The sequence below is a fragment of the Macaca nemestrina genome, chromosome 8 (assembly GCF_043159975.1).
Source record: "Macaca nemestrina isolate mMacNem1 chromosome 8, mMacNem.hap1, whole genome shotgun sequence".
NCBI classification, from domain to species: Eukaryota; Metazoa; Chordata; class Mammalia; order Primates; family Cercopithecidae; genus Macaca; species Macaca nemestrina.
Window position 1 is genome coordinate 23,691,309 of NC_092132.1, and position 23,685 is coordinate 23,714,993.

The window sequence follows — 23,685 nt, forward strand, 5'->3', positions numbered from 1 at the left end:
ATGTGTCTTGCATTTCTCTGCACACGTTAGCAATCAAGTTAATTGAATTCATTGGAGTTTAGAACCGGCCTCTAGCTCAGAGAAGGCTTTGAATGGCCAATTTCTCTCTCTCCCTCTCCCCCTCCCCGCCTCCCGCCCGCCCGCCCGCGCTCCCAGTTCCCTCCCCTCAGGGTTCCCCAGTCCACACCTCCCTCTCCACTTCCCTCACCCCCCCACTCCCTCCGCCGCCCTATTAAAACACCCACCAGCTCACTTGTTAAGACCCCCTTAAGTTGGAGGAGGCAGAAAGGCAACAACGGCGAGGAAGGAGAAGTCAAGACGTCTGGAAAGAATTACCCAGTCCTGGCTTCGAGCAGCCCATTGAACCAGAGACTTGAAACAGCCCCAGCCAAAGACTTTTCTCCCGATTCTGCGCTTCCTGGGTTCTGCTGAGTCTTCCACAGTCTTTTTTTTTTTTTTTTTTTTTTTTTTTTTCTGTAAGGCGAAAAAGAGATTTTCTGTTATCGGGGGCAGAAAGACTGAAGCAAAAAAAAAAAAAAAAAAAAGTTAATATATTTTTAAAGCATAATTTTTTTTTAAAGAATTAGACTGAAGTGCAACGGAAAAATAAAGAGAATATTAGTGAAATTATTTTTTAAAGTGGGGGAGAATCATTTAAGACTCCCCTGTCCTTTTTAAATGTTGTTTTTAAATTTCTTATTTTTTTTGGCCGGTCGTCTCAAATTCATCTGATCTCTTATTACCTCAATTTTGGAAACTGCCCGCCACCGACCCTCCGGGACCACACAGACAGGCTGAGGACGCCTTTATGACCAAGAGCTGAACAAGGTACGTTACACTGGCGCGTTTTGGTGAAGGATGAAGGTCCTCAAACAGGCCAGGGAGAAGGAAGAAATTATCCATATAATTGTTTTTTAAAAATTGAAGCCAGTTTCGATAGAAAAGTTGGAAGTTTAAAAATTTCCAACAGACTGAAGATCAGGGAATATTTCAGGTCACTGTCAGGCTTAGCAACATAGCCCTCTTTTCCCATCTCTGAGGCTCTCGCTAGAAATCCGCTGCCTTTCTGGGGACACAGGTAACCTCTCTGCCTGGGGAAGGCTGCACGTCCCCAGATGTACTTTTCCATTTTGCATCTTCCGGAGCAGCAGAGGGGCTCCTGAGTTAGGAAACAAGAATTCCCAATGTGTAAGGAAAATGCATTCTGCACAGCCGCCCCCACCCCTTCCCTTCCTTTTTTCCCCCACCACACACACTGTGGGGAGAAAAACTGAAATAGCCCAGAGCGTTTTATTTTTAAGTGAGAAACTCGCTTCTTGCTGGGAATGCAAAGGGTTAAGCAATCTGGGCTTCCAGCTCCGACAAGCGGGGACCCTGGAGAAGGAGGGTCCTTCTCTACCTCCTCGCAGCTACCGGCCCCCTCTCAGCCACTCCCCCCTTTCCCGGGCCTCCCCTCCTTTGCACCTCCCGCACCCCATTAAAGTGTCAGGCTCGTCAGTCTGGGCTCAGCTCGGCTCCGGAAGCTTTACTCGGGCCAGGGGTCCCTGACTCAGGCAGTGGCACCCGCAGATGGGAGCGGGAGGAGGGCGCGCATCCTTCCTCTCCGCGCCGGGCCACCCTCCGGCCGCCCGGGGGCAGGGCGTGCGTGGGGACCGCGCGCTGCGCTTCGGCAGCTGCAACGTCCCCAGAGCCAATTCCGACGTGGCACAGCGCACGCCGGCGCTCTCTCCTCCGTTGCAGCTGGGGACACTGCCCGGTGGGAGATCTGGGGGCGCCATCTCGAGCGCCCAGCCCAGGAAGGGGGCGAGGGGCCTGCGGGAGCTGGGGTGGAGGTGGGAGGGAAGCCAGAGGCTGGGTTGGGATGGATAATCAACACCTTGGGCGGAATTCGTCACGCCAGTTCCCGCCCAGCGTGAGCCAGGGCTCCGAAATGGGTCCCTGTGAGCAGGAGGGCGGGTCTGAAAGGAGGGTCTGTATGAGGGTGAGAAGCGGGAGGCGAGAAAGCCTTCTTCCTCTGACCACGGAAACGCAGCCGCGGGGGAACGGCGCTAAAAGGATAATTAAGGCTGCAAAGAGGCGCTGGGAGCACAGGGGCGGTGCCTGGGGAGGAGGGCTTGCAAGACCCGGGTCCTATTACACAGTCTTAGGTGCCAGTTTCCCCCAGTTCCTCTCCCTCCGTCCCCGAAACGCCTGCGCTGAGTACTTAGATTCAGGGACACCGCGCGCCTCTGGGACGAACGAGCTGCTGCAGCCGCGCTCCGGGAGGGAACGTGTAGAAGTCCCATCAGCCCCTCCCTGCCCACTTCCTCACCCTTGGGACCGTTGCTGCCTGTTGGGTCTCAGGAGCAATTGCCCAGAAACGCGAGGCTGCTCCAACCCACGTGTCTGGGCTGGGATTACCTTTGACGTCACACGCAGGGGGGAGGTGTGACGCAATAGATAGGGAAGCCCCGATTGGCCACCAAGGGCTTCCCCCAACTGGAGGCCTGAGTATATATAGACCATCAGCTCAGTGTTAGAATAAAGCGAAGGAAGTTGGTAGATGGCCTTTGCTGGAGGAGTGAGGCCGCTTGTTAAGAGGGAGACAACTTCACCGCTCATTGTACATTCCAAGACTTTAACTCGGATTTCTCACTGCGGTTAAGGCATATGATAAGTACTTTTGGCGGTATTAAGTCAGGTTATTATTTTTTAAAAAGGTTATTTTAAGAATAAAGTTTTTAACGGTCAACACATATTTACATTCACGATATTAGATTTAAAATTAAAATATGTATTTCTATAGATCCAAGTCCGTCAACCTCTTCGTAGATACAATTTTAAGTTTTATAGTTCTGTGACTACTGAATTGAGAAGAACTTTTAAATTCTAAATTTTTATTTCCTTCCAATGTGTGCAAGTTGACTCATTCATTAGTTTTCACCACATTTTTCTAGATTTAATAAGATTACAGTACAGCTGAGGTACTGTATTTTGAGTACCATCATTCTCCACCAAAAGTTTTGCCAATAGTTTCAGGATTCTTTTACATTTCCAATGACAATTTAACCCTTTAAGGTACCTGTTGCATTGATAGATTATGTCTTGTATGTGTCCAATTCTGGGAAGATAATTCTGATTTCTTAGTGGACATTTCTAGAATAAAATATTATAGCTAAAGTATCATCCCCCCTATTTCTTTTTTCTTAGATATCACCTGAGTCTGGTAAATAGAAAAATATACTGTGTAATACGCAAAATAAAAAAATATATCAGGTAATACGCATTTGTGCTGACAAATGCGTATTACCTGAGTTACTTGTACTGTACCCAGAGTCGAATCCCTTTATCAAAGAAAGTTATGCAGTTTATAAAAATTCAAGGACTTAACAAATCAGTGACTAGCATTAAGTTCTAATGTCACTCTCCACAGAGCAAAGATATTTAGTCAGCTGCCTTCCTGGAAATGGGGAATTGTGCAACAAGTGAGTAAGAAACTGTTACTAGAAAGTAAGTTAGTTGGAACCACTCGTTTTTGTTAGGTCTGTAGAATATAGCCCCATAGTATTGAATTTCATAAATACTTTGCCATACATGGTTTCCTTACCAGGTAAGAATTTTTTTTTTTAAATATTTTTTTTCTTGAAATTTTAAACACTTTTCACTGGTTCATTTATTTCCTGTTGTTAGCACTCTGGGGGAAGTCCTTTGTCAATGGATCAAGGTAGACATACCCTTTTTCAAAGTTATATTACACAGTTACTTTCAAAGTCTAAGAACAAGTAGTTTGTTGCATTATTAGCTTCCTGGCTCTTGTATGAAGTGTGAGCCCTGAGTTGAAGTTACGGGAGGACAGAGCATAACCCCCATGTCTCCTTCTGGGTTCTCCTCTTTATCCATGCAAACCCAGGCTGTGTTCCTGTCAGTGACAGAGTTGGTGGCAGCTCGTATATCAACGGAGTGGAGGGACAGCTACCTGTAGAGAAAACTAATTTCCATCACCCCAACTTGTTGTTTTATCGTTTCCCCTCTAGCAGCGATCTATGTAGAGTATTATCCTACTGCATACAGCCTTAAATTATTTAAGTATATTTTGCTCACTCCTGTAATCCCAGCACTTTGGGAGGCTGAGGAGGGCAGATCACCTGAGGTCAGGAGTTCGAGACCAGCCTGGCCAACATGGTGAAACCTGTCTCTACTAAAAATACAAAAATTAGCCAGGTGTGGTGGTGGCCACTTGTAATCCCAGCTGAGGGAGGCTGAGGCAGGAGAATTTCTTGAACTCGGGAGGTGGAGGTTGTAGTGAGCTGAGATCTCACCACTGCACTCCAGCCTGGGCGACAGAGTGAGGCTCTATCTCAAAAAAAAAAAAAGTGTATTTTGAATGGTAGTCATGTGGAGTTCATATATATGCTGCCTTTCCCACAATCTAGGAGAATGTTACTGATGAGACTCAAATATAACAAGGTCACACTGTTAAATATTTTCTTATTTAAATTAAATAAATTTATTGATGAATGCCTCTTAACTGAATACATCTATACTGCAGATAATTTAAAAATTAGTTAAAAGTTTATTTAATGAAATTTAAAAATATACTGTAAGACAAAGTATGATCTGGCCCATAAGAAACAACAGCTATTGTTTATCACATGTCTAGTATGTTTCAGGCACTCAACTAGATGGTTTACATACATCTGTCTGATCCTAATCTGCAAAGAAAGTTTTGTAAGTAAAAGAACTTTGCCTCAGAAAAGTTAAGCAATTCACTCAAATTAATTAGTAAGACGTGTGGATGGAATTTAATTCAAGAATTCTTGGAATATAATGCCCTTGAATTGAATTCATGCTAATTTATGCTGTAGCTGCACTAGTCAAGTTTTATGGGGGTTCATATTGAGAAATCACATCTGATTGAGAGAGATCAGTAAAGATTTTTTAAAGAGACTTGGCATTTGTGCTACATTTGGCTCTGTAAGTAGGGTTTTGACCTATAGATATAATTCCCAGGAGCCAATGTAGGTACATATAAAACTAAGATTCCTTGCCATTTGGTAATTATTTCCCCCTACACTGTGAGCTAAGTTTAGGATGGTGAAGTTCAGGAACCAGTAGAGCAGTTGGAAGAATACCCATCCTAGAAAGAGTTGATTAATATAGATGGTGCAAAGGAAAAGAAATCTGAAACCTACAGTTCTGAACCCAGACACCGCTGGGGTGACAAGTCCTGTAACAAAGGCTTGTATCATAACCCTGGAAGCTTGGCTCAAGGGTCTTTGCTAGGATAACTGCAGTGGGACTGGAGAGAAAAAGGCAGACTTCAAAGCCAGAGAGGAAGAGAAGGTCAGAAGGGGAGAAGGGAGGTTGGGAGGGGGAGTTGGGAGGGTTTATCCTTTGTGTTACAGGGGGGAATGTGTTGAAATGTGAAGCCTGCTGGGGGGAGACTTCATTTGGGTCCTCCTATCTTAGATTTCTACTTAGGGACAGTAGCAGAGGGAATACACATCAGGGATGGGTATCAGTGTGAATGAGGTCATGAAAGTCTTATTTTACTTTAACCTAGTAGTTGCCAAACTTTGTTATATAGTTGAATTGCCGGAGGAGATTTTAAAACTTGTGATGACCTGGGCACAGCCCATATCAATGAACTCAAAATGTGGGAGCCACAGATCTGTACATTTTATGAACTTGCGGGTAATCTGCATATATAGCAAAATTTGGGAACCACTACTTTTTAACCTTTTATTCACCATACCTTCCTAATCCGCTCTTAGCCAGCAGATAGCTACCACCTGACCTGAGTATGTCTGCTTAGAAGCAGATCTCTATTATCCCTGCTAGTGTCACCAGGCTAGATTAATATTCCCTATTCTAATTATCATGCATATGATTTCAGGCCTATTGCCCCTTCTCCCATACAACATGAGTTTATGCATAAAGACAGCCTGTGTTTTAGAACCAGTTCACGCCTTCATTAGAGAAACATTCTTTAAACGTCGCATCATCTTTTGTGCCTTTGTGTGTTTAAATACTTGGCTATAAGTTAAAAAGACACTGAACCTAGTCTTGAGTGGATTTTCAAATATAATGATGAAGAGACACAAGTGTACTTTACAACTTAAGTTCAAAGATACTAATTGAATTGTCCAAGGACACATGACTTATTCACAGAACCCTCAAGCGGTTTGTCTGAGCCAGGTTGCTAATATAAGGCAGAGTGCAGACTTGAATCCATTTCTTCTGATTCCCAGTCCTCCTTTCCATCATGCCATAGTTATTACTTGTTAACCCATAAGTAATGAGTTAAATGGAAGGAGAGTCAAGATTATTAGGTAGTTACTGGCAGGAAGCTAACATCACCAAGATCTAATTGTTGATAATTTCTTTTTAAAATATATACTTAGATTCCTTTTTAAAATCTCATCTGTTTTATGAGTCAATATGATTAGCTCCATTTTATAGATGGAGAAACTGAAGATGACAAGTATTGTATAACTTGCTCGAGGTCATCTAGCCACTAAAAGGAAGAGCCAGGATTCTATCCCAACTCAGTCTGGTTCCAGAGGTCAAATTCTCTGAAATTGATAGTAGATGGCAGAGCTGGGATTTGAATACTAGTATAACTGATTTCAAAATATTTACTAATCTGGTTAATACTAGATAATTTATTTAGTTGAAGAGACAAGACATACATGCACACATGCTCACAAGTCATTAGAGCCAAAATATAGAGCAGCATATGGATTAATGGACAATAAACACTGTAAGGGTACTGGAATTCAAGATAATAAAAGTTGATGCCCCAAACTTGACCCCTGAGCTCATAAGATAGCTCAGATTGCAACTCACAATCCCTGTAAATGCTCTTGGGGACCATCTGCCTTTTCTATCTTTGCTTTCCAAAGGCCTTCTAGACCTGGTCTGGGAATCCCTGTAACCATTGCCTTTAGACATCTGGGTGAAAAATTATGGAGATGATTTCTTTAAAAAAAAAAAGACTATTTGAGGGGTACCCTTAAGGGTTTGGTTGTCTCTAGCACATATTCACTGCCTCTGCAGTAAAGATTGGGGTAGAACCTGTATCTGTCAGTCTACATTGACTGCCTGAGTCCAAATGGGCTTATTTATTTATTGAAAATCTATTTATTGAGTCCCTGCTATGAGCCAAGCCCTGGTTTTCATGCAAGGACAAATGAAATCATTGAACTACACAAGCCCCCAAGGCCACAGAGTATGTACATATATACTCTATGCCCATATATATATGTATATACTACTTAGAAAATCAAGCAGGTTAAGGGGAGAGAGCATGGCGGGGTGAAGAGAGGGCAAGGGTGGAGGAGTTGCTTTAGAAGGACAGATAAGCTAAGGCCTCCCAGAAGAGGTATCATCAGACCTAACTGTATTCTTTCCCAGATGTTGACTCAATAAATTTGAATTCATTTCAGCTTCTCCCAGATCCAAAATGGAAGGACCATTTTATGAAAACTAGGGTAACTCCTGCCGGGCACAGTAGCTCATGCCTGTAATCCCAGCACTTTGGGAGGCCAAGACGGGTGGATCACCTGAGGTCGGGAGTTTGAGACCAGCCTGACCAACATGGAGAAACCCCATCTCTACTAAAAATACAAAATTAGCCAGGTGTAGTGGCACATGCCTGTAATCCCAGCTACTCGGGAGGCTGAGGTAGGAGAATCACTTGAACCTGGGAGGCGGAGGTTGCTGTGAGCCGAGATCGTGCCATTGTACTCCAGCCTGGGCAACAAGAGCGAAACGCCATCTCAACAAAAAAGAAAAAGAAAAAGAAAAAGAAAACTAGGGTAACTCCATTGAACTCAACTCTCACTGTTGCACTGGGGCAGTGAGAGTAGATGTTATTCTCCTTTCATTCAGCACTTCACTCTCTGCTTAATACAAAAAAGTCAAGGGAGAGGAAATGGCTTCGAGGTCCAGTGACCTGTAGAGTCCCACTGGGGTATATGAGCCAACAGCAAGGCTGTATATCTGCTCCACAGGTGGAAGAAGTGGCAACACCAGTGCCTTTTCTATGGTAAGACAGGATTTTGGCTGTTGGCATTAGGAGCAGAATTGCCGTTGCATAGATGGAACCAGGCTCTTCCTTTGAAACAAGCACTTTTCATATCTCTTTAGGTTGTTCCCACATAGAAAATATATGAGGCCGAAATCTCAGTGTTGGCCAGCCTTGTGTCTGTACTTGAGTGAGTGCCACTTTCCCATTTTCTATCACAGTAGGGAAACGATTTTTGGGCCGGGTGCAGTGGCTCACGCCTGTAATCCCAGCACTTTGGAAGGTCGAGGCAGGCAGATCACCTGAGGTCAGGAATTGGAGACCAGCCTGGCCAACATGGTGAAACCCATCTCTACTGAAAATTCAAAAATTACACAGGCATGGTGGTGCATGCCTGTAGTCCCAGCTACTCGGGAGGCTGAGGCAGGAGAATCGACTGAACTCGCGAAGGGGAGGTTTCAGTGAGCCGAGATTGCACCACTGCACTCCAGTCTGGGAACCTGGGTGACGAGTGAGATTGATCTCAAAAAAAAAAAAAGTAGGGAAACAACATTCAAAGTTTTTTTCTAATCTTTCCTTACACGATGACATTTTATTAGCCAAAAACAAAAGAATACCACCTATTTTGTCATGAGGATTCAAATATAGTCAGCAAATTTATTGAGAATAATTATCTGGCATTATGCCACTGCGTGGATCCAACTCCTAGTTTTTTGACTATGACAAGTTAATTAAATACCCAGAGTCTTGGTATCTTTATTATATGCATAGTTATATGTAACATGAGATTAATAATGTGCTTACCACCCAAAGTCATTAAGAGTAAATAAGATTATGTTTAAAAAAAAAAACTTGCCCCACTGCCTGAAACCTAATAAATGATGAATAAATGTTAGCTGCCATTATAATAATGATAGTAATGAAGATGATGATGAATATATTTGCACTCATGCATTCAACAAATATTTACTGAACACCAGCTATAAGCAGGGCACTGTTTTATGTCCTTGGGACACTTTAGTGAAAACAGATTATGTATCTCCATTGACTTTCTGGAGATATATATAATAATATGCATTATAGTATAGCAAGCTGTTCTTTAATACTTGGCCTAATTCTCTAGAGAATACAAGTTAGTAAATATTTGGTATCAATTAATAGGCCAAAGTCTCATACTGGGGGAAAAACATCTGAGTTTTTAATTTTAAATATTCAGAGAGTATAGATTTCTAAATCATCTTTCTACCTAGTAGCAAGTACTTAAAATTTAGGATTGAACTGTTTTCCAATTTAACTATAAAGCCATATGTCTGACAAGGAGAGTATGCTTATGAAACAGTATTTGAATTGGGGATTGTCTCAGAAAGTCTAACACATATGGTGCCCATATCAGTGCAGTTGCCCAGGGGAAATTAGAAAGAAACACGTCCTGTGTGTCATTCCCTGAGATCAATGTATTCCCTCAGCAAAGCTGGCTCTAAAACGTGCCTTTTGCCCTTTGGCCTGTACCAAGATGCTGTGTGTGCAATACTAGACAACACTGAGATATCTCGCAGAAATATAAAGGTTCACTTCTAGCCACGTTGCTGTAGTATGCTAGTAAAGTACTTTTCCCAAGCTTCAAAAGGACATTCTGTAGAGTCTTATGATGTAAGAGGGTGTTCCCACTTCGGCTGTGGCCAGCAGATGCTATGTCAACACTCTCTGTGTCCACGTGTGCTGATAAAAGCAAGGAAAATGTGAATAATGGAAAAGAATGGCAGGCAGTTCTTTTGCTGGCTATGGTGATTTGAAACACAAGCTAAATACACACTTAAGCTTCTCCCTGGCAAAGTGATTTAGTCCCCTTGAAATTTTTCACTCTTGTGAGAATGACTCACGTCTTGGAAATGACAAGTTCCAAGTCTGGTGCTCCCAGCACCTTTAGGCATCGGTTAATGTATCACGTGGGAGTTTTCAGCATCCCCTCAGCTGTGTTAATTAACAAGAGATGCTGTACTTGCCTGCCTTTCACTGAAAACTCAGCATTTCACCATTCCCCAACAGTTTAAACTTTCCACTTGGGTTAAGGTTACATTTATCAGACTCCAACATTACACGCTATGGTGTCCCACATAGTTGCTAGAAGTGGAACACCAATTTTCTTTTTGTTATGTTTGCTTTTTCGCTTCCTAGTTAACTGATCCTTTAAGCTGCAATGCATTTCTGGTTTTTAAAAACACTTTCATAAACACTGTTCCATTTTGCTCCTCACCACAGCCCTGTGGGGTCTTTGACAAGTTCTGTTACTTCCATTTAACAACAATAAAGTGACGTCTGCGAGCTAGAATCCTGATCTCCAGGGTGCTTTGCATTATTTAAGTTATGCTAGTTGAATACACTGAGCCCCAAATGCATAATAGACAAACAAAAATCCAGAAATTATTTTGTGCTAACATAAGAGTCCATGGCAGGTATTCCTGTCTGGTGGGTGGCTCCCTTTCATATGGCAATCCAAGGACCAATCTCTATCTATCTTGGGGCTTTCCAATTCCCTAAAACATTTTTGATATGTGTATCAGGCCTGTTGAAGGGCCAGAGAGATGAGAGGGGGTATATTATCCTTCTTAAAAGATCTTACTGGAAGTGGCACATCTCAGATTTCCAAAGCCTGGAATGCCTTGGCCACGCCAAGTCTACGCTCAGGAAGGAAAGGCAACACAATTGGTAAGAAGCCACACTAAGGTTTCCCAAAAGTACAGTGCAGATCCCCTCAGGATCGTCTCAATGTACAATTGCCGGGAATAGCAAGTGACTGTGTGAATGGTGCCTCTTGGAGCTGAGCAATGTGGTGGCCATGCAGCTGTTAATAGCCTAGAGGATACTGTATGAACAGTCGGTGTTAAGTTGGCACGTGGATTGGGAAATTATAAATAGCACATCAAGCAAAATATTTTGCAAAGGTAATTGCTTAGTCTAAGTTTCTATTTGAAATAAATTTACTTAGCTTTTAAAAATCAATTGAATTAAAGAAAAAGATTAAACACTAAAATGTGCAAATATGAGAAAAGCCAAAAATGGATGCAAATGACTAAAGATGAGGATGTTACATTTATACCAATTATATCTTCTTTGATAGTTCATCCTTGGAAGAGGAGGAAAATAAAACTTCAGGAGGAAAAAAATAAAATAAAAAGGGTTGCCAACCACCCCTTTAATGTAAACATCGGAAATGCTTTGGGAAATATAAATCCTTTGGGAAATACAAATGTTTTAGGAAAAATGGTCCTTTGGTCCCTGAGTTGTTTAAAACATTTTTCAGGAGATAGACAAAATTTAGGGATGACTACAATACTGACTATTATTGAATGGAAATGTGTTTCAGGTCTAATGTACTATAGCTTTTAACAGGATGGAAACTCACTTGCTGAAATAAATCATGATGTTATATGTCCTTTAATGTGTTCACTATTTCTATAAACATTTATTGTGTTTACTGTGTTCTAGTAAGGTTCGTGATGCTCCGGATCTAATCATCTAGTATTGGTGATGGTGGATGGAGGAGATAGACATTGGAACAAAGGAGTACAATTCAGAATTATGAGGGCTTTGATAGATATCTATGCAAGGTACTTAGGGATGGAAGATTTTTAGTATCAGTGGGAACTTCAGAAATAATCAATTCTAAAATCCCTCATTTAACAGTTATTTTTACAAAACAACAACTGAGACCCAGAGAGGTATGGGGACTCACCCGAGGTCACACAGTTAATTAATGAGCTAGTACTAGAATCCAGTATCCTGATCTCCAATCTCAACTGGCTGCATGAAAGGATTTAAGTTGAGGAATACGCTTTGGAGGTGAGATTAAATTACACATGAGAAATTTAGCAAAATCTCCAGTGGATGTTTTTCACTGGCCAGTATCAAGGGGTGAGGGGACTATATAGAAAAATGACTGCTTTGGGTGTTAGAAACTTCAGGGTCCACACCTGGCTATGACCACATATATAGAGTACAGCCTTAGGCAAGTGATCTAACACATTAAAGCAATGTATGCAGTATTCGTTTAATACATTGGTTTTCAGTAGTATCCTGTACCATCATCTCATTTGACCCTTGAAACAACTCCCTGAGGTATACTAGAAGGGCATCCTTATTGCTATTTTGCAGATGAGCAAACTGAAGTGCAGAAAGTCACACAATGAGTTGGGTGAAAAACTGAGTGTTAAAACTCCTGAATGCTTCTAGTCCAATGCTCTCCCCATGATACTAGGTATATAACAAGTGTGGGACAATCATGGTTAACCAAAGTATCATTTGATTATATTACAGATGCATTGTGAGAGGTTTCTATGTATCCTGAGGATAATTGGAACCACACTCTTTGGAGTCTCTCTCCTCCTTGGAATCACAGCTGCTTATATTGTTGGCTACCAGTTTATCCAAACGGATAATTACTATTTCTCTTTTGGACTGTATGGTGCCTTTTTGGCATCACACCTCATCATCCAAAGCCTGTTTGCCTTTTTGGAGCACCGGAAAATGAAAAAATCCCTAGAAACCCCCATAAAGTTGAACAAAACAGTTGCCCTTTGCATCGCTGCCTATCAAGAAGATCCAGACTACTTAAGAAAATGTTTGCAATCTGTGAAAAGGCTAACCTACCCTGGGATTAAAGTTGTCATGGTCATAGATGGGAACTCAGAAGATGACCTTTACATGATGGACATCTTCAGTGAAGTCATGGGCAGAGACAAATCAGCCACTTATATCTGGAAGAACAACTTCCACGAAAAGGGTCCCGGTGAGACGGATGAGTCACATAAAGAAAGCTCGCAACACGTAACGCAATTGGTCTTGTCCAACAAAAGTATCTGCATCATGCAAAAATGGGGTGGAAAAAGAGAAGTCATGTACACAGCCTTCAGAGCACTGGGACGAAGTGTGGATTATGTACAGGTAGGTCTCCAAATTACTGCCAGGGCAAACATACATTTAAATAAAGCAGCTTTTGTATCTGTCCAGTCATATGCTATAGCCCATCCTTGTCCCTTCTGAACACAGTACTTCTTTCAGTTCATTTGAAAATAGCATGACTGTTGAAAGCACATTTTGAAAAAGAGAAAAAAAAATCTTGTAAAACTGTTGAGACTATGAAAATGCTTAATTTGTGCCATGTTATTGGTTAAAAATCAGGATTATTTTGACAGGAGACCCTTCCTTCCTTCCCTTCTCTCCCCCCTCTTACCTTCTTTGCCCCCTTGATTCTGCCAAGTCAAATCCAACGTCATTTTCCACACTCTAAAACTCTCCAGCTTTGTAAGAATATAGTGTCTGCCTGAGCAGAAGGGTCTTGAGAAAATCTGCAGGCTGAAGGGAGGCTATAAAATGTTTTTTTGCAGAGACTGGGCAAAATAAGGGTGGTGAGAACAATTTTGATTTAAAAGAGCAAAAAAAAAAAATTAAAATTGAGAGAAGGAAAAGGAAAACAAAAAATGGGGGAAAAAAATCTTAGAGCAAAAGCAAAGTAATGTTTATTTCACTCTCCAAACAGCATTACCTCACTCACTGCAACTTGACCTTTGAAAGCATTTGTGATGGTGTTTGCCTGCATGAAAATTAGGCAGGCTGTGTCTCCCATTAATTTCCTGACAGCTCACTATAGGGGTTCTCCTCTCCTGGTTCTCATTGAAGCTTCCTTCTTTAGAACATTAGTAGGGTCCCTGTGAGTTTCTAGTTTTAATTTTCTGCAGATACTTTATAATAATTAGATTTTGGCCATGATGGTATTGCGAGGGGAAAAATGTCTCTGGTTTAAGAAAGGCACTGGGATGGTTTTCCTCTCCTCAAGAATTTCTAGTGAAATTCTGGTTTTTAGAAAACCCATCCTATTCTTTAGGGTCCTTTACAGCCACAGAGTCATGCCTAGTGGTTGTCACGTAGTGAGATAGGAATGGACATTGGCTTTACAGTCAATTGACCAAAGTTCTAATCATAGAGATTACTAGCTGGTTGACCACGGGCCAGACCACCTCTCTGAGTCTCAGTTTTCTGGATAGAATAAATTAATGTATTCCAAGAGTTTGGCAAAAGTTATTTATGATATTATCATTGATAGAATGAAAGCTTTTTATATTACTATTGTTATTTATTACCATTTAGTCCTTACTCAAATTATAGTACCTGTCAATTGCCACCATATGACTAATTTCAGTTGATGTCTGAAGAGTTTAGAGGCATTTCTTCATTATGTTAATCTGCATGTTAATCTCCCTTCTAGACAGTTGGGAGCATTTCTCTGTCAAGTTTCTCCTAATTTCTCAAAGGTAAAACTTTCAAGCTAAGGTAGTTTGAGTTATTTTTGGACATTTGGTATTTACATAGTATAACTTTGGGCTTGGATGAGAGGATAATAGGCTATTTTCAAAGGGAAAGGATGATGAGAACTTATAGAGGATATGAAAAATGAAGTTCTGGGCTTTAAATGAGAAAACATCTGTTTTGATATTTTGTCTTTTAGTTAAAACAATTGCCACATTTGTCATTTCTAATCAAGGCCTCATTGTATGGGTTTTTTCTTACTTTTCTTTAAACCTGCTCCTCCCAAACCCTCTTCTCCCATCATTTTTGTTTTGAATTTGTTTGTATCCTTGACAACTTTATGCTGTGCCTGTCCAGGAAAAAAATAATACAAAATATGAAATATTAGAGTAGGGCTCCTGCTAGGGCCCTAATTAGGCTTGAGAACTTTTCTTCCTCCAGGCTGAGATAGGGGAAGTCTCCAGATACACTGACCCGACCAGCGGCTCTTAACTGGGCCCTGATGCCTTCTGGGACTCTCAGCCAGTTCCAAGCACTCACACAGGAGTACAAATGTCTTAGCATTCTGAAACTGGTAATTCCATCTTTCCATTCCTCAGTAAATCCCCCGATATTTAACCATATTTGACCTGTAAAAATGGCAATTTCCTAAGGTTCAATCCACAACACTAAACACTGCCATCTTCTATTCTGACTGACCCAGGGTTTGAGCATTACAAAGCAGAAACCGCAGAAAGACAAGGGAAAAAGGGTTTGAGGATGTTGGCTGCTAAGCATTACAAGTGATGGAACTTGGAGTGCAGGCTGGTTAGGGAAAGAAGGAAGTGAAGGTCAGGTGGTAATACGCAAGAGAAAATGGGGGCTGGGCAAGAAAGTGACCATGCTCACAAACTTGCTGGAGAATTCTGCTTAACTGTGGAGAGAGATGGCCAAAAGGATTGGTTTCCAGTTGCAGCCGAATCCTTGGCACTCTTCAGCACTCTTTTCACTTGGTCTTGAATAGATGTCTTGCTTATTGCTTTCATAGCCTATTATTTCATACCTTCACCACTTTCCCAAAACCCTATCCAAACTCCTCTCTGCTTAACTACTAACAGATGACCTTGCCTCTTATTAAGGAGAAAGTCAAAAGTACTGATTCTGAATGCTGTCAAGATCATCTTTACTCTCTTCTTAAACTGTTTCAAGAGTATCCAACCTCACTTCTTGTTTCAAGGTTATACTTTTGATCTATGCCCTCGAGACCACTGGACCTGCTTCCTCTTGTCTCCTCAGGAATAAAGCTTTCTCAGTTACCAGCTCTAACTCTATCTGTCTCAGCTTTCATCTCTAGTCTTCTCTACTGACTGCTCTCTCAGCCTTGTAGCTGTTCAAATAATTAATGCTGACATAGAGCAGTGAGGGAGTCAGTAGTCAAGGAGAAACCCAGTGTGGTAGCAAATTTATCTGATGATGCTCATGGGTGCTTTCAGAGATGAAGATAGAAAACAGGAAGGGAAAAAATAAATTGAGAAAAGAAGTTAAGGAGGGCCAGTGTGGTGGCTCATGCCTATAAGGGCAGTGCTTTAAGAGGCCAAGGCGGGAGGATTGCTTGAGCCCAGAAGTTCGAGACCAGCCTAGGCAACATAGGGAGACCTCATCTCTACAAAAAAAAAAAAAAAAAAAAAAAAATTAGCTGGACTTGGTGGTACACATCTCTGGTCCTAGCTACTTGGGAGGCTGAGGTGGAAGGATTATTAGAGTCCAGGAGGTCGAGGCTATACTGAGCCATTATCATGCCAGCCTGGGTAACACAGCAAGGCCCTGTCTCAAAAAAAGGAAAAAAAAAAAAAAAGAGTTGAAGGGAATGAATTTTTTTTAAAGGAGAATGAGCAAGATTTTTAAAATTCATAGTCAGTGTATTTTCTAGAGAAACTTTGTTTTAAAAAATGGGTAGATTCTGACCTGTTCTGCGTATGGCTTAGTGTTGGACAAAAGTTTGGTGTACCTCTTTGAAGTAGTGTTTATATTGGCTTTTTTATTTACAAAAGTAACACAGGCTTATGGCAGCATGTTTCAAAAGTATTAAAAAAGTACAATAAGCAAAATTAAAGTTATCTTAAACAAATACCAACCAATTGACACTTTCCAATGTATATTTTTCTATTTTTCCCTTGTTTTTAGAACACTTTGGGATTATGTTAATTTTTTATCTTTTTTAATGTAATGGTATCAGAAAACTTAAAATATATTGATGTCTTGATTATATAATTGCTTTATTCCTAACTCTTACTGAACATGCATATTACAATTCAAGTGGCCACCAGTCTATGAGACAAAGGAAAACAAAAAAATCCCCTGATGTGTGCATGAGGGACTTCCTAGGTAGAAAATATATAACAAATAAGAACATCTTCTAAGCTGGAAGATTATAGGAGGAAATGTGATTATTGATTTAATCTCATAGCATTCTACATATCCAGAATTCTCTGAGTTGGAAAAAAGTAAGGCTTTATTATTGATAACAGTAGAGTTGACTGTGATTATTACTGGATTCTGTATTTGTAAATTTGTCTACTTGGTAAAATGTACTTGTAACCCTAAAATCAATAATTGCAGTCATTAGGTGATCATTTGCTAACAAGCACACAATGGCAAAAAATTTGACTTGTCCAGTGTGCATGTTCCAGCTGAGGTCAAACAAGGTGATGCTTTGGCTTCTTGTTTCAGCTTTTATACTGTAAACAATTATCCTCTTCATGGTCTCTTTAGTGCCACATTTTCCCCTTTTTTGTGCTTTTCCTTGGCGGTGTAGCTGTTTAACATGGCCTCGAACTGTAATGCTGAAATGCTATCTAGCGCTCCTAAGCACAAGAAGACTGATACACCTCATGCAGATGAATTTCCTTTAGGCATGAGATACCATGCTGTTGGACATGAGTTCAATATTAATGAACCAACCATATGTATATTAAATAAGGTACATATAAACAGAAGCATAGGTAAAACAAGATTATGTGTTGTCAAAAATGTTGTGGCCAGAGGTTCGGAGGAACCTAGCCCTGTGTTTCTGCTAGAAGCACATTTTCAGCATTTTCCAGTTCAATGTTCCTGGCAACTTTATGTAATATAACTACCATAAATAATGATAATCAACTGTGTATAACATTTGACTGGTTCCTGTTCTGTTCTGTATAGAAAGCCTGAGCAACTGAAATATTCTGCGGGCCAGTATTGAGAATAGTAAGTTTATTTGTGTCTTTCATTTTGGAGGATAAGGCTAAGAGCTCACTGAAATAGGAATGAGGAAATCTGAATTCTGTACCCAACTTTGTTGTTTACCTGCTGTGGTCCTGGCCTTAATGAATCATCCATTGAGGTAGTAGACCAGATGATCTCTAAGATCTCCTTCAGCTCAAGATTGTTAAGTCAGTATTGGTGTAATTCTTCTGACATCTTAATTCTATCTGGCAACATCCTGAAGCTCTGCTAGAGCAAGATCAAAAGAAAAAGCGATATCAGAATTTTCATTTGTCGGTTACTGTTATGTTTCTCACTCTCACTTTTAATCTGCCTTTTTCCCCCAGATTGCTTCTCGAATATAAATCTTGATTTAAGGGCACCGTTATGAGCTTTCCTGATTCTCTTCTTTAGAATGAGAATTTCAAACATTTGGAATAAGGGTCCTTCATGGTTTAAGCCTTAGAGGTGACAGCATTTGGTTTCTCACTTTGCCAGTTGGCTCCTCACCTTTGTTTTGCACCTTTTATAACTTTCGCTCATTTTCAACTTTCCTAGAAAGGAAAAGAGAATAACCAAATGACTCCTTTTTTTTTCACTTTAATAATTGGAAGAGATTGGTTGTCGGAAGGCAGGAATTATTTTATAATAATTTGGATAATTCATTCTACTAAGGAATGCTTGTATATTCCTAATTCCTTTTAAGAAGAATCACAATGAAGTACCAAACTGCATAGGTGTCTATGACGTAAAGGCTTTCTGTTGGCTAGATTTGAGATCCTGTACCATAAACCAAATTACTACAAGAGAAGAACCTCCTCCCCATCCCCTGTTCCCTTCACAAAGGAAAGATGATATTTTCATTGAGGACTTTTTTTTTTCTGGAATGGTTTTATTCATTAATTTCAAAAAGATTTATAGCTCTAAAATGTTTAGATTTTATGATTTTGCATTTGCTGCTTAATTTGAGGCTGCTTAACTTAGCTATGTTTATATGTAAATTCTATTCATCTAGAATTCATATAAATAGAAAATCAAGATTAAAAAATAAAGTTATACAATCTTGATAAAGTCTTAGAAGTTTGTTGTAATATAATTAATGAACATGCACTAGAGCTTTGGATTTTTTTTTTTTTGGTTGTATGAGAAATGTTAAATTGTGTATAATATTCCATCATTGTAAAGTCAACTTCTGTCCTCACTGTTTTGTTTCCCCCAAATCTTGCATGTATTGTGGCCTACTTTTTAGCATATATGAGTTCCATTTATTGAGCATTTATATGAGCTAGCCATTATTAAGAGCTTTACAATCATTATCTTATTAACTAACCATTACAACAAACTTATGAGGTGTAGGTATGATTAACCATATTTTTCACCTACAGAATGGAAGCTCAGGAGGTAAGGAGTCTGTAGTGAAGAAACCAGTCCAAGTTTACATAACTGGTTAATGGTGGATTGGGATCCAGATGAATTTGATTCCAAGGCCTTATATAGTACTTTTTTTGTTTGTTTGTTTCAGTAGTATGTTTGCTCTGAGGTTGTACTGGTAGGAGTTCAGGGGGAATGGTAACATCTTGTATTTACTAAGTAAGTATTTGTGGAATTTTTTGTTCCTGCCATTACCCCTTTTTACTAGAGAAATTGGGCTGCGGTGGGGGGGGAATGCAGAATTTCTATTTACTTTTGGATTAAGTTGTGGGAGGAACCAAGAACAAATTCTACACATTCTAGAGATAGTCTCACTGGGTCAAGGTTAAGATGAAGGGTGAAGGTTAAGATGAAGGGTTAAGCCTTACAAGCAGGAAAAAGGTGAAGCCAGTAGCCAAAGAAAAAGTTTTGATTTATTTTCAACCTGTTTCCTCATTGAAGGCAGCCAGAGTAATTAAGATTTCTCTCTTGCTGTGTTAGCTGTCAATGCCCTTTGAAGTGGTATGGGAGGAAGTGAGGAGATCCATCAGTCTGAAAAAAGAAGACATTAAAAGTAAAACATGGAGATTTGGCATTTTAGACTTGGATCTTAAAATTTGAAAGGCATCTGGTGGAATAGATAATAGTATTTCTGCAGGAGATTTTTATTTAGATTGTTGTGAGATAAATTAACTCTAAGATTAGTGAGATAAATTAGAACAGACAGGAATGCTATAGATGGCTTCCAGATAAATTTGAGTTTGTTCATGTGGTACTTGCTCTTGTAATAGGCAAAATCTTGGCTGAAGAAAATCTAATTTATTAATATCCTATATTTCAGGCTTTTCCTAACACAGGGAGATGGAGACAGCTTTTGCAAAATCTACTAAATTAAAATTGGGCTTCAAACATATTTAATCTCAACTTCACTGTTATTTTTAAGAAAGCAGAACCTTCCTCCTGTAACCAGTTATTTTGAACCCAGGGTTGGCAAACTTTGCTTATAAAAGGCTAAATAGTAAATATTAGGCTTTGCAGGCTGTATGATCTCTGTTGTAACTAGCCAATTTTGCTGTTGCAGGATTAAAAGCAGCCATAAATAGTAAGTAAATGAGCAGGAAAGGCTGAATTCCAATAAAAGCTTATTTATGACACTAAAATTTTAATTTTATATAATTCTCATGTGTCACAAAATATTCTTTTTGATTTTTTTTCAACTATTGAATAATGCAAAACCATTCTTGGCCCATGACCCATATGAAGACCGGTGGCAGTCTAGACTTGACCAGTAGGCCTTGGTTTGCCAATCCCTGTTTTAGATAGGGAGGAAATGGAGGGAATTAACTCTTGGCTGGAGTAGTGAGGCACGAAGAGTGATGGTCTTATGCAATTTAGTGGATGATTCTGTGGTTAAGACTGAGGTGGCTGGCTCTTCTAAATAATGTGTTCTCGTCTTGACGTGTTTCATTTACTCAAAAGTTGGTGACTTGCTTCATTTCCGTATCTTCTAGTGAGAAATCTTATAACTAGGGATCATGTGGTTTCAACAAATTACACTGATGCACTTAGTGTGGCCAAAAAGATGTTTCAGTTTGTTCTCTTTCCTGTGTGCAAATCCTGTCCTGTAGTTTTTCCTTATGCGAGGTTCAGTTCTCCTTGAACTGGTGCATGTCTCCCACAGATTCTAATCCAGGGATAACTAGCTGACATTCACGAAACTACATTCTTGTTATTGATGAGTGAGGAGATGGCTAGAAAGCCTCTTCTTGCTGTATGGAATTAAGAAGGGCAAAAGTTATGCTCTTTACACCCTACTGAGTAAATTCCCTTGTGTCCGTGAATACACATGCTTTCACAAACTGTCAAAGACCATGACTTTCTAGCTGGCATTCTATCACCAAACAGCATCCAGAAGTTGAAAAATTTTAAAGCTGTTCAATCCCTTGATAATAAACCCTTTCCCAAGAGATTTCTGAGCTTTTCTTTCTGATACAGCTACATTCACCATGTGAACAATCTCTCTCAGAGAACTTCTGGCACTCTGCTATTGGAAATTGGGAGGGGCAGGAACCAATTTAAATATGCAGAACCTCATAAATTTGGTTCCAGTGTAGTCATTTCAAAGAGGTAGTTCTCCTGGCTTGCTTGTGCTCACAAGCAGACGGAGTTATTTGAACATTAACTCTGGATTGCCCCCTTCCTGTTGTTTTTAGTCTTATTTTAGCCTGGTTTTACCTTTTCCAGCTTGAGTCAACAGAGGTGGGTGTGGTCATAAAAATCAGGATGCTGGAGGTTAAAGATGAGTTAGACTTTCTTCCTTCACCTTTTTCTAGCCTCATCACAGACCTGCTGCCCAGCTCGTAGCCACATACAAACCAGGGATAGACAGGGCATGGGAGAGGCAAAACATTACTTTCGGGGGAATTATTCTAGGTTCTGGAGACTTGGGATGCTTGGATACAAACCCAAGTGTCAGTAAAATTCTGTTTTTTTATAATGAAAAACGAATGCCTAGCTTCTGCCTGATTTTTTTTTTTTCTTAAAATAAGTGAGACTATGCTGAACCTAAATGGAGTGACAAAAATAATCATTAGGGTTTCATTTAGAAAATGAGTGCTTCTAAATAAGGAGAATAAAGTTTTAAAAAGTTAACGCCACAATTGCTGTAATTAAACCTAGAAGGGTGATAGGTTCACTTTCTGATGCCCCATATACTCCACACATTATAATTTCCAATAATGCATTTAAATTGCTATTTTCACCAGCATTCTTCATTAACATGAAACCTTTTCAGAAAAATTAAAAAGCTATTAGTAAAATTGAGGTAGATACTTTTATTTTTTATTTTATTTTATTATTTTTTTGAGATGGGGTCTTGCTGTGTTGCCCAGGCTGGTCTCAAACTCCTGGGCTCAAACAATCCCCCTGCCTTGGCTTCCCACGGCTCTTCATAACACAGGTGTTAGCCACTGCACCCAGCCTAGATGCTTTTTAAAATGTTGGGATTCCTTAGTTACTAATGTGAGGGACTCATGCTACATTATCTAGAGTCCCCTTTAATTCTGAGACTTTATGCTTCAACTAATTGGTTAATTTCTTTTTTTTTTTAATTCAAAACTGGCATATCAAACACTATTTTCTGTGAGACAGGGTCTCACTTTGTTGCTCAGGCTGAAATACTATGTTTATAGAGTAGTTTGCAGAACTGTTAAATAATTTATTTTGATATTTTAAAAATTGGCTAAATCTTGATTCAGTCTGACCAGTATAGTCAGACTTGATGGCAGAATAATGGGAATTGCAGATAATAAATACTCAGTCTCTGCCAATCATGCCATTCATTGAATGGGGATGTCAGGCTGATTAATCACATGACAATTCTGATCAATTTATATTTGTTAAGACTTCGTAGCATTCAGCAGAAAATAGTATGTCCAATTAGTGAATGTTGCAGGGATAGAGAGATGGGGACTTTTTTTTCCTACTTTTTTTCTATTTCTGATTTTCTCTGATCATATGGAGGAAGCTCCATTGGCAGGTATAACCCACCAGCCTTTTCCAGCTGTCTCACTCCTTTCCTAAGAGAAAAGGAATGACTTAATCTTATTAGTGAGTGTGGAAGGAATAAGGGGAAGCCCAGCTCTTTCTGCCTGGCTTTTGGGAGTGGACAATCCCCCAGGAACAGGTATCAGCTGTACCTTTTGAAGGGCCATACACTGTATCTGCAGGAGGCTAGTCCCACTGAGAGCTTCTCTGGGACTGAGTAAAGTCTCCAGGACTGAGTAATTCTGGGAAATAGAATTATGAAGCCCACTTTTCCACATATAAAGCCCTATTCTCCATATCAGCTTTGTAAGTGTACAGGTAATAGTCTGGTTTTCCATTTGCTTTGTTATTCTTCTGTTTAATTTTTCAATTGATTTGGAAATCGGTCTGGAAAGAAAAGCAGAGTTTATAGCCCTGTGCCCTTGAGCCTCCAATAGAAATGTCTGTTAGGAATACACAGTTATAAACTAATTCCAACAATTTTCTTGAAGTTGTGGTTGGTCTGGTTTCAGACTTGCTTTTGTTTGGCTCATAGAAAGATTGTGTTTAAAAACAACAATGGGCATTTCCAGAATAGCTTAAAGTGATTTATATCCACTTTTAAATTCAGAGGGCTAGACGAACACTTAATACTTTAGAATAAAAAGGTGTTGAAGGTCCTGCAAATTACCTTCCTGATGCAGTGTCATTTGCTAAGCCCAGGTCATATAAACTTTAGAACTATATAATCTTTAGAGCTATACTATTGCTTTAGAATTACACAATCCTATGTAGGAGAATTGCTGTCCTGTCATTTATTTACCATATTAAAATGAAAGGTAAAATCATTAAATATGTCTCCCTTTCAATAACGTCATAGAATTTTCTTACCATTCAGACCTGAAAGACAAAAAAGCCTAAAAGGCTTATTGAAGGTAACTAAAAAACATTTTTTTTTCCTTAAACAGACCTCTAGGGGGACCACCCATTACAGTTTGCCAGGACTGGAGGTTACCTGGGATGTGAGACTTTCATTGACAAAATGGGGAGCATGTATGGCAAACTGGGACAAGTTGATCACGCTACAAGTCATACTTAGCACATCACTTCAGCTGTTCTACCCAGCAATACCATTAACTTAAATATTGAGTTTGCTGAAAAATAGGCTCTTTGTGTTGGCCATGATATATAACAAGGCCTCTGTTATCACCATCATATAT

At 39.9% G+C, this 23,685-nt stretch overlaps 1 protein-coding gene across 1 annotated transcript in view; it reads left to right on the forward strand.

The window, feature by feature from the left end:
- Positions 1 to 202: 202 nt before the first annotated feature.
- The window catches only part of LOC105468510 (hyaluronan synthase 2), a 28,684-nt gene continuing 5,201 nt past the window's right edge, over positions 203 to 23,685 (forward strand). Inside the window, exons 1-2 of the mRNA XM_011718730.3 lie at positions 203 to 828; positions 12,323 to 12,949. Coding sequence (XP_011717032.1) covers positions 12,323 to 12,949 — 627 coding nt within the window. The 5' untranslated portion in view covers positions 203 to 828. The remainder of the gene's footprint in view (positions 829 to 12,322; positions 12,950 to 23,685) is intronic.